This window comes from Rattus rattus, chromosome 1 (assembly GCF_011064425.1).
Source record: "Rattus rattus isolate New Zealand chromosome 1, Rrattus_CSIRO_v1, whole genome shotgun sequence".
Taxonomy (NCBI): domain Eukaryota; kingdom Metazoa; phylum Chordata; class Mammalia; order Rodentia; family Muridae; genus Rattus; species Rattus rattus.
Window position 1 is genome coordinate 270,945,623 of NC_046154.1, and position 11,647 is coordinate 270,957,269.

Consider the following 11,647-nt stretch of genomic DNA (forward strand, 5'->3'; position numbering starts at 1 on the left):
AACTAATTCAGTCTTGGTAGAAAGAGTTTGGGGTTTAGCATTTAATTTCCCTGTTAGGCTGAGAGGCCCAGACTGCAGTATTGGATCTCAGCCTTGGAGACTTGACTTGCTGCATCTCTCTTATCTGGGTTAGGGGGCATTCTGAGGGAAGTGGAGGCTTTCCCCACACTGTGCCCTGGGGTAGGGGACTCTGAGGGAAATGGAGGCTTTCCCCACACTGTGCCCTGGGGTAGGGGACTCTGAGGGAAGTGGAGGCTTTCCCCACACTGTGCCCTGGGGTAGGGGACTCTGAGGGAAGAGGAGGCTTTCCCCACACTGTGCCCTGGGGTAGGGGACACTGAGGGAAGAGGAGGCTTTCCCCACACTATGCTCTCACTCTCCTGCTCACTCATGTCCACAGTCACTTGCCGAGAGGAGAAAGGCATACGAAGAGCCAAGCAATTTCTTATAAATGGGCAAAAGAGAAAGCAGAGAAAAGTAGAAAGTGGAAGTTGCCAAATTTGCTTTTAGAATTATTTTATTCTTTTTTCAAATGGGCAAACCCAGCGACAGCAGAGAACAAAAGCAGGCACGCTGTTTTGAGTTAGTGGCAGTCTGAAGGTCCTATTCATCTGGGTGCAGTCTCCAGCCAGCTTTTTAGAAAATGCTTTCCAAACTTGCATACAGATCGCCTAAGGTCAAAATCAACTTCATCTAGTTTAAGAACACGAAAAGGAAGAACATTGTTCACAAAAATGGGTCTTTTAGGGTAGGCGGCCAGTTCCAAAGAACCCCTTTTGTATTCTGTGTTCTGTCCCTAGCTCCACTTACCCCATTTTCTATAGCTCAGTAAAAGGCAAAGGTTCCAAGAGAGTAGGAAAAAAACAGCTTGGAACTCTTAGGGAATGGGGCTCTGTGGAAAAGGCAGTGCCGCCCACCCTCCGCCCTTACTAGAGAGACCTTCATGGGAGGAGCAGGGCCCTCGCTCTGCTCATTGGTGCAAAGGAGTTTTCAGGGAAAGCCACATTAGGATGGCCTGGCAATCCCGGGACTGCTGGGAATCCTGCTCTTCTCCCTCGGAGCAGCCAGACATCCTGTGAAACGCACCGCTGGATGCCGAGCCCTGGGTACCATATGGAAAAGGAATCAGGGCTCCTGAGTGCCGAATCCTGAGTCTACACCCCATCTGAATGAAGTTCAAGCACTCATCCTTGGAACATAATTCTTGTTAATCGGAGTGTGGACTTCTTAAACTTCAGATCAACTACAACTCTTCAGAAGGAACTCCTTCACAATGCTCACCATGGCCCAGGAAGCCATGTATCTAAGTACTTTACTAGATTTACCTAGGAAATGCAGTCACACTGTTGACTAAAGTGTCCTGCAGGGATCTGGGGAAGACTTCTTTTGCAGGATTGAATATAAAAAGGCAACTAAGCAATAAAACAGCAAACAGAAGTGAGGTAACTTTTTTTGGTTTGGTTGCTTGGTATGGGAGGGGAGATGGTATAGACATTGCTGTTATGTGTTGTCTCAAAATCTATAAACCACACAACAGGAACAAGTGCTTTTCTGTGTTCCACAACAAAGGGACAGAATTGAAAAGAAAACCTCACCCAGAGCTGTCTGCAAGATGGCAGAAATGTCCCCTACAGGCTACTCTAAGAGTAACAGGTATTCCTTCAAAGACGCTGGCAGTGGGAGACCCTTCACTGCATCGGGCAGATACTGGAGACCCAGGCTGCGGCGCACAGCGTAGCGGGCGAGGGTTTTAAGAGTTCCTGGTGCCGAGCACAACACAGTCAGTTTTTCACACAGCTGCTGGTCTTTGGTCACTTCTCGTGGCATGATGCCATTTTTTCTTAATTCAAACTGTCCAACAGCTCTATGGAGGAGCTCAAAGCAGGAGTCTTCTTTCTCTGTTCCCAGTCCTCTCACCAGCAGAGCCACCAGGCGGGAGATGGGTGTCTGGCCTTTTAGGTTGATGACTCTGACCTCAGCGCCATAGTCAAGAAGGATGCTGACACTCTCAAGATTTCCCTTCATGGCAGCCCAGCTGAGTGGAGTGTCATTGTTGTAATCCAGGGCATTGACAGAGGCCCCGCTCTCCAGCAGGGCCCGCACACACTCGGCATTGTTCTTAAAGGCTGCCCAGTGAAGCGGGGTATCTCTGTTGCCATCCAGTGCATTGGGATTTGCCCCATATTCCAACAGGACCTCCACGCAAGCCTCATCTTTCTCTGCTGCATAGTGGAGGGCCGTTCGGTTGTAGCCATCCAGGGCGTTGACCTGCAGAGAGGAAGGAACTACTTTACACTGGGCAGGTTACTGGGGAGAAGATGCTGGCAAAGAGTACTGTACTCATTTTCCCACTGCCTTTGTCATGCAGTGCTCTCAACAATACATCCATTGCTGTGATGAGAAACCATGACCAAGGAAACTCTTATAAAGGAAACATTTAATTGGGGCTGGCTTACAGTGTCAGAGGTTCAGTCTATTATGGTGGAAGAATGTCAATGTCCAATCAGACACGGTGCTGGAAGGAGCCGTGAGCTCTACATCTTGATCCAGAGGCAGCAGAAAGAGACTACTATGTTTTATACTAAACATAGTTTGAGCATATGTGGAACCTCAAAGCCCACCCACACAGAGATGATCTTCCTCCGATAAGGGCACACATCCTAATAATACCACTCTCTATGGGCCAAGCATTCAAATACATGAGTCTATGGGGGCCAAAACTATTCAAATCACCACATTCCACTCCCTGGTCCCCATAAGCTGTGTTCATAATATAATGCGAAATGTATTTACTTCAATTACTGACGTCCCCATAGTCTATCGCAGTCTCTGCAATGTTTAAAAAATTAAAAGTAGGGGTTGGGGATTTAGCTCAGTGGTAGAGCGCTTCCCTAGCAAGCGCAAGGCCCTGGTTTCGGTCCCCAGCTCCGAAAAAAAGAAAAGGAAAAAAAAATTAAAAGTACAAAGTTCACAGTATGCTCTGAGATTCATGCAATGAACAACTGTAATCCTCTATAAAATCAAGATCAAAAAGCAGATCACATACTTCCGACATCACAGGAGATACATTACCACTCCGAAATGTCATAGTGAGGAAATACGAAGCCAAAGCAAGACCAAAAACTGGCTGGGCAAACTCAAAACTCTGCATCTCCATCTTCTTTCAGCTTTGTTGACTACAACGTAACTCTTTCTCCTGGGCTGGCCCATGCCCTGTTGGCAGCTTTCCTCAGCAGGTATCCCACGCTCTGGTATCTGATATCTTGGGGTCTCCAAGGCAACTTCAATGTTACAGCTTCTTGTTCCAATGTCTGGAATCCACACATGGTCTTCTGGGCTCCTCCAAAGGGCTGGCGTCACTTCTCCAGCTCTGTCCTCTGTACCATTCTAGGCTCAGGTTGATCCACTCCACTGCCGCTGCTGTTCTTGGTGGTCATCCCATGGTCCTGGCATCTCCAATCCACTGGGGTCTTCTGCTGCAACTAGGCTTCACCAATAGGCTCTCTCAGGCTCTCTTCATGGTGCCAAGCCTCAACTCCTTTGCATGACACTTTCAGTCCTCAGCCATCAACTGCAACTGAGGCTGCACCTTCACCAACCGCCTTCCATGGCCTCTCACAGTGCCCAGCCTCAGCTGCTCTTCATGACCCCTTCATGCCCTCAAAACCAGTACCACCTGGGTGACTCTCACACATTACCAAGGACAGCTGCAGCATGAGGTGCAACCTTGGCCATCTCTGGAACACAGCTCCTTTGTGCTCTCACATAGCACTTCCCAGGTTTCATCTCAGTGATGTTGGTCTCTTTTAATCACAGCTAATTTCTTACTTCCAGTTAGCCAACATCAGATGTCCCAGTAGTCCCTTCTACTCTTGACTCTAAAGCTAGAGCCACATGGCCGAAGCCGCCAAGTTCTGTTGCTTTGCCGGGGGGCTGGAACACGACCCCCTTTTTCTATTATGTTATCACCAGCTTTCTCTTTTTCAACTCCTTCAGCTCGGCTGTCCTGGAACTCGCTCTGCAGATTGACCTTGAACCCAGAGACCTGCTAGCCTCTGTCTCCTGACTGCTGGGATTAGAGGCGTGCAGCACTGCACCTAAACCTAAGCTTGTCTGTGAGTCCTTCCACAGGACGGAAGCTTAGCTGCACCTAACCCTAAGCCTGTCTGTGAGTCCTTCCACAGGACGGAAGCTTAGCTGCACCTAACCCTAAGCCTGTCTGTGAGTCCTTCCACAGGACGGAAGCTTAGCTGCACCTAACCCTAAGCCTGTCTGTGAGTCCTTCCACAGGACGGAAGCTTAGCTAGGTGGGGTCTTGGCTCAAGGTCACCACTCCCTTAATCCCATTTAATATCTTTAACCTATTAATCTCCTTGAATGGATTTAGCTCCATTCCACTCTGGTGTCCTTTTAATCCTCAAACTATGCACTTTCTATTTTTCCTTTCTAAACTTGCTACCTGTCATCGAAATGTTCCTCAAAGGACTGAGCGGCATGCTTCCATGTGAGATTAGGCTGCTTTGAGATTTCACTTGCTAATTCGATTAATTTACATACATTTCTTCATTTTACTGTCAAGCAGATTCTTATGGACAAGGGCAAAAAGCAGCCACATTCTTCTCCGAATTATTTCAAGAAAGATTTCTGGACAACATATTAAAATTCTTCTCCTCTGAAATCTCTTGAGCCAGGCTCTCATAGTTCAAATCACCCTCAGTACAACTGTTTTCCTTGTTCTATGGCTCATTGAGCTACAATTACAGTGTTCAACTGCCTCTCTATTCCACAGGACCAAAATCCACATCCTTCCAAACAAAAGCATGGTCAGGCCTATCACAGCAGTACCCCAGTTCCTGGTACCAACTCCTGTCTTAGTGTAGGTTTCCATTGCTGTGAAGAGACACCATGACCAATGAAACTCTTATAAAGGAAAATATTTAATTGGGCTGGCTTGTAATTTCAGAGGGTTAGTCCATTATCATGGTACATGGAAGCATGGCAGGTGCAGGCAGACACGGTGCTGGAGAAGGAGCGGAGAGCTCTACATCTGGATCCACAGGCAGCAGAGGGAAACAGCTGTGTTTTATACTGAGTCTAGATTGAACGTATGAGACCTCAAAGCCCTCCTACACAGAGACATATTTCCTCCAACAAGGCCACACCTCTGAATAATGTCACTCCCCATGGACCAAGCATTCAAACACAAGGGTCTATGGGGGCCATCCCTATCAAAGCCACATCATACAATGCAATAAACCAAATCAAACCACTTAATGGGGTTAACTGCTTTATGTTTTACTTCTCACCTTCTCTGCTCACTGGCATTAATCACTCGGTGTAACCAGGTTTTTCACTTCAGGATCACTTAAATTACAAACAGGTCAATCACAATATTACAGACTGGCTTTTTCTGTAGCTAGTTTGTTTAATCACAAACTTATAGACAGAACACCATGGCTGTATAGAGATGCTATGGTGGGACTGGATTGTTTGACGTATTGTCCAGTGCGTTTGGGACTTCACACTGGCTTGATGGCTTGTCATCTCAGCATATGCCACCTTCAGGGCTGCTCACCTACAAAGCTGTGGCATTAACTTGTCATGTATTTACTTAGCGGCATCTGCAAGCCAGCAACCCAAACACTTTCAACCTTATTACACACCCTTTTCATAGATGGGGAGGCTGAGGCAAAGGGAGGGTTTAAGGAATCCATTCAAGGTCACACAACTGCAAGCACTGTGTCAGAATTGGAATCCATGAAATCTGGTTCCAAAGTCCTTTTGGGGATGAGGGATGGTCAGCCTCAGATGAAATCTTGTTATATATTCAAGCTGGTGTCCGCCTTGCAGCCCGCCTGACTCAGCCCTCCCAGTGCTAGGATTACAGGGAATCCTTAACCACCACCTGGTTCAGAAGCTAGTCTTTTAATCATTGTGCGGCTTCATGCCAATACCAAGAGTCTACTTTGAAAAATTAATTTTAGATTTTTATCTTAATACATTACAAAGACAGTAAGATCAAGTTATGCTAAAATAGCTAGCGGGGGGTTGGGGATTTAGCTCAGTGGTAGAGCGCTTGCCTAGGAAGCACAAGGCACTGGGTTCGAGCCCCAGCTCTGAAAAAGAGAACCAAAAAAAACCAAATAGCTAGCGGGAAATAAAAGTACAAGTGCTCGGGTCCTGAGGATGGACAGCCCCACGGCAATAGTCCACAGAATCTCCCATGTCTAAGGCTGTCTTGCAGGGCTTGACATCACCCAGAGTTGAGAGGCCTCTGTCCTTAGGTAACAGGAGAGTCAGCAGGAGAGGACACAGTGGGAACACGACCAGCCCAGGAGGTAACAGAGACAGGAAGAATCAACCTCCTTCTTGGAGACATGAACAACTTAAGTGAAGGGAAACAAGACAGGCAAAGGGCTAAGATCCTTTGAGTCGTCTTGGAGTCACACGATTCTTGGTTACACCTTGCTTTAGGAACACAATGCTAATGCCACCATGAATTACGAAGTGAGCTGGAAGGTGTAGAGAGAGAGTCTAAGGAAAGGGTCAGGTGCTTACGGCTCGTGAGTGCAGAGGCATTGAATGCAGAGGCATTGAAAGGTCACCCACCTCCGCTCCCTTCTCCAGGAGCAACTCCACGCAGTCGGCGTCGGACACCATGCATGCGCAGTGCAGGGGCTTCAGGGTGCCATGCGTGCAGTTCACGTCTGCTCCCTGCGGGAAGGAATTCAGAAGACACAGAACTGACTGACTGGAGAAGGGACCCCCAAGCCTGATCACACCTGAACCACAAGCACCTATTACTTTAGTAATGAGGCCAATGCTCAACCCGAAGGAATACGGAAGGGGAAGAAAAGGAAGTTAGTTCCCCAGAGCAGTGGCTGGAGAGCTGGCTCAGTGGTTAGGAGCACTTGTTCTTGTGAAGGACCCAGGTTCGATTCCTAGCACCACTTCCTTGGTACCAGGCATGCACACGGTGCACAGTTCCCCAGATTAAGCTATTAAGTCTCTCTACAACATGGCCTGCCAAAATGGCCACCTGGACACCTCTGAGGACATGACCTTAAATGGACCAACTACCCACTGTCTATGGTCACCGTGCTCTGAGCATCATAAAAATGAGTCTGTCAGACAGAGGCCAGAAGGAACCATCAGGCTCTTTTTGTAACTCAACAAATGACCCTCCTCGGTGCACGGCCGGCCGTCTTATTGTTGTTTGCAGAATCTTCCAGGCAGCCGTCGCAGCACTTAGTCTGATAAGGAAGATTCATTCAAGCTGAAGCCCCGTGGCTCAGCAGCGGTGCTGGAGTCAGAGGTGCTGGAATCAGAGCGCTGTGCACGAGTTCCCACTGCTGAGTCTTCTGAGGCCTCTCTGCTGGGAAGGAGCTGTCCACACACCCTCGGCTGGCAAGGGCGCGGCTCTGAGGCACTGACAGAGAAGATCCTCCAGTTGTTTTAAACCATGAATCGCAGAGTAAGTGTGTGGTTACATTTTCTAAAACCTGATTGGGTTACTTCTCTTCAAAGGGGGAAGGGCCTCAAAACTTTCTAGGCTGCCTGTCATGGGACAGACCTAGAAAGAGCTGTGCTCAGAGAACGGAGAATGTGTTTCCTTTCTTTCTTTCTTTTTTTTTTTTTTTTAAGAATTGTTTTAAGTCATGTGCATGTGTGCCTGTGTAAGCTTCTGCGTGGCTTCCCATCCTTTGGCGCTCCCATTACAGCCACTGTGAGCTGCCCACTCTGGGCTCACACTCAAATCGCTGAGCCACCGCTTCAGTCTCTAGTCTGTAAGTGCCATACACTTCATGGCACAGGGTCGTCTGTGGAACTACAACCTATTGGTAGCTGTTATAATGAAGCGGGGAAGTGAAATCTCCCCATGCCACGTAACCACCATAACCCAGGTCTGAAGGAAACCTCCAAGGATTTAAAAGCTGACCCCAGCCCCACCCTCACCCCTTTGCTTGCCTCCTGCTACCTCTAGTAAAACGTGTTCAGAAGAAGACCCTGAGCTGCACAGCACCACATCCCGGCAGATTTTACAAAACCAAACCAAACCCTGGGAAAAGAGTTGTCTAGAACATATTTTATGAAGGAATAGTCAGTGAAAGGGAGGAAGCAGGTGAGGTGTACTTAGGGAGAACATGTTTTAATAACCAGGCTAAAACCACCGATGAGCACAGGGTATGTGCTAAACCGAGGGGGTCAGCAGCAGCAGCCCACTCACCCCTCTGATGAGGTCCTCTACGTTGTCATGTGGGAAGGAGCGGATGGCAGCGATTGTTCGAATCAGGCGTTCGGAGAGCGAGTATTTGCTCTGAATGCTCTGCATAATGTACCACATACTGGAGCTCATCAAGGCTCAGGGCATGCTCACATGCTCCAAACTGCCTGGAACAAATTAGACAGACAGCATCACTGTGCTCCCCTCTCCTTACGGCTAGGAATCTTTCTTTGAGGGCTCCCCACTATAAAAAGATTCCAAGGACATCGGTGATTAATCGGTGCCACCTCCTGGGAGAATAAGGCAGTAGATTCAACTGCTAGGGTGTTAAGTAAACCCGGACACCCTGATCCTTGGGTCCCACTCTCTACTCTCTGATTCGACTAGGACAAGATCCCTCTAAAGGGTCTGGTTCTAAAGTGAAACTTTTTTTTTTTTTTTTTTTGATTCTTTTTTTCGGAGCTGGGGACTGAACCCAGGGCCTTGCGCTTCCTAGGCAAGCGCTCTACCACTGAGCTAAATCCCCAACCCCAAGGGTCTGGTTCTAAGATCCTCCTGGAGCACTGCCTGGCCTCCAAGGCTAGCAAGGCGTAAGAGCTCCTGAAGGCTAAAGAGAACAGGCCACTCTTCTCCTGCTCTGAATTCTTGTTTTTTATTACGGGCAGCACCTTCAGGTTCTTAACATCCCTGTCTTACAATATACTTTTTTGCACATGTCATGGTTCTGTCCTCTCTGCTCAGGAAAGACAACCACTGCATCCCACATGGTACGGTAGTTAACAAATACTGGTTGCCTGATGGACTGTGAAGAACTGTGAGGAACGGGAGGCAATGGAATAAGCCCATCTTGATGATAAGGCATCTGTGAAATATTTTCAATCATTCAAAAGAGAAAAAACAAAACAAGAAAAAAGGTAGCATTTAAGGGGGAAAGTACATATATAACCACTCTGGAAACAACATAAATCTTTAAAACTTCAAGCCAACAAAAAAATGCTTTCAGTTATGGGTAACAAGGAGATTTAAAATAAAAACATTTTAATAATTGGCTAGTGCGTGAGAAATATGGTCGTGCAGATGTGTGGAAACTATTATGGCAGAGAATTAATTTTAGGATGGGAGGCGAAAGAAAATAATTCAACATGCTTAGATTCAACTACGATAAAAGATCTAATTACGGAAAAGACGCGTTAAATGACACATTTTAAAATGACAGCTAACAAGTTGCTGTATTCTTATGAAAAAAAAAAAAAAGAGAGAGGTTTAAACCGGGAAAGGGGATAACATTTGAAATGTAAATTAAAAAAAAAAAAAAACAGAAAAAAAAAGCTCCTATCAAAAGCTGGAGAGAAAGCACAGTAAACAGCTCTAACTCTCTGGAGTATCTGCTTAGGAATTGATGGGTTAGGTAAGTTGCTGTCAAAGTGTGACTCAGAAGCAAAAGCTCTTTTTTTTCCCCCCTCCGGAGCTGAGGCTCGAACCCAGGGCCTTGCGCTTGCTAGGCAAGCACTCTACCACTGAGCTAAATCCCCAACCCCGCAAAAGCTCTTACTTTAGAACCTACCCTTTTTTTTTTTTTTTTTTTTGGTAATTACATATTCGGCTACTAAGAAGCACAAATCTGAGAAGTATTTTTGATAATTTGTAATACATATTTGCTTTTGTGATGGGGTACCTCTTTATACATTCGATAATGCAGTATAAACTCTAGCAGTTTCTTTTTGCTAACCAGTCGCCATTTACAGCTGTCTGAAAGGTAAACGAGGCTGTGGGTATGGAGTGGCCGCTTAGAATTTGGCAAATCCTTTTTTTTTTTTTTTTTTTCTTAAACTTTGTAACAAAGGGGACAAAAAAGCATGGGGAGGTGGGGTGGGCGCAAAGGTATAGTCTGGGTTTTAGCAATGGTGTTGAACAGAGGGGACAAAACCCAGGTTATCTAAAGCGGAAGGTTTGGCCTAATGTGGTTACGTTTCTGTACATTAAGCAGATGACACTAACCCTTGCACTCATTTTACGGATGTCCCTGGAGTCCAGGCTGAGAACTCTAAACTACCCTGAAGCTCCAGGTGAAACTGTGTGCCTTCAGCGAGGGCAGCATCTGCTGTCAGGATGGATCAAGATAATCTACCTCCCCGTGGCCCCGCGGCCAGCAACCCTGCAGTCTGACCCAGGTGGGTCCTTTCCTCAGCTGTGACTCATCTGCCCCATGCCCCTGCTTTTTTTTTCCCCTTTGGATTGTACACAAGTTTTTTTTTTTTTTTTTTTTTTTTTTTTAAAGCAATGCACAAAGGCACTCAACAGACCCTGCTCTGGGCCGGCCCAGGCCTCGCCCCCACCGAGACCCTTGGCCTAGCCCGAGGCTCCCAACGGGGCGACGCGGACAGCTGGTGGCTCGCAGCTGCCGAGTCTGGACGAACGGAGAGGGGCGGGGACTAGGGCAGTAAATGTCAGGACAATGGCGTCCCTTGCCGCAGGGACCCCCGGGCGCTCGTAGCAATGTGGGCGAGTCCTGGGAGCCTCAGCCTGCACCCTGGGGCGCCGACCAGCCCCCGCCCCCACCACTAGCAAAGACCGGGCAGTGGCCCGGTCCGGAGGCACGCAGCTCAGGCGGGCGGCTAAGGGGCGTTAACAGGCTGTGGAGCGCCGGCTGCGGTGCCTGGCTTCACACTGTCCCGCACCCACGGCCGCACTCACCGAACCGCGGGGCAGATCGGTCCGGGAAGCCGCTGTCAAGGCGTGACCCGGAAGCAGAAGCGGCCCGCAGCAGCCCCGGGTTTACAGCGCAAGACGGCCGAGTGCGTGGGCGCCTGCGCGCTGGCCAATGTGAGCACGCCGAGTGCGCCTGCGCAGATTCTGGACGGCGAAGGTTCTTCAACTTTGTTAAATCGTCCCCTTTCCCTTTGGATCGCTGCTTCGCCCCTAACCTCTGGCCTCACGTTCTGGTCCAATGGTGGAGGAAAATCCCGAATTTCAAGCCTATTCTATAAGTCTGTGTCTGTGTGGACCATGACTTCCCACTAGTCTGCTTCCCAGAGTCTGTATCTGTAAACAGTCCTGACTCCTCATCCCCTACAGTCTTCTGCTTAGCACCATCCACTTCGAAGTAGAGTCACATAACTGACTGAGCAAGTGGCTGGTGACTGTCTCTCTTGATCTGATGAAGCCCAGCTTATTTGAACCACTGCTCTCTCTGAGATTCACCCGCTACATAACAAAAGCAGGTCTGCCCCTGTACACAGTAGAGGGTCAAAGGATCTAGCAAGTCGACATACTATTTAACCTGGAGGGTGGCAGCCATGTCTTCGGAGGTACTGGGCCCCGTTAGCTCTGGTTCAATGACCCAGCACAGAAGGAAGAGTTGAGACTCCTGTATTTCGCTCAGTTTCTCCAAGCATTAAGTTTTTTTGAACGTTAGCTGTAATA

At 48.1% G+C, this 11,647-nt stretch overlaps 1 protein-coding gene across 3 annotated transcripts; it reads right to left on the minus strand.

Moving 5' to 3' along the window:
- Positions 1-499: 499 nt before the first annotated feature.
- On the minus strand, positions 500-11,028 carry Asb8 (ankyrin repeat and SOCS box containing 8). Of its 3 annotated transcripts, none has more exons than XM_032885845.1 (4): positions 10,919-11,028; positions 8,228-8,391; positions 6,610-6,714; positions 500-2,268 (listed from the first exon to the last, which is right to left on the minus strand). In XM_032885845.1, the coding sequence occupies exons 2-4, from the start codon at positions 8,354-8,356 to the stop codon at positions 1,636-1,638; spliced, it is 867 nt and encodes a 288-aa protein (XP_032741736.1). In that variant the 5' UTR covers positions 8,357-8,391; positions 10,919-11,028; the 3' UTR covers positions 500-1,635. The 3 variants fall into 3 exon arrangements, with proteins under 3 accessions (XP_032741736.1, XP_032741744.1, XP_032741752.1); XM_032885853.1 differs by having other exon boundaries at positions 8,228-8,387; positions 10,919-11,019; XM_032885861.1 differs by lacking the exon at positions 8,228-8,391 and having other exon boundaries at positions 10,919-11,011.
- Positions 11,029-11,647: the final 619 nt, after the last annotated feature.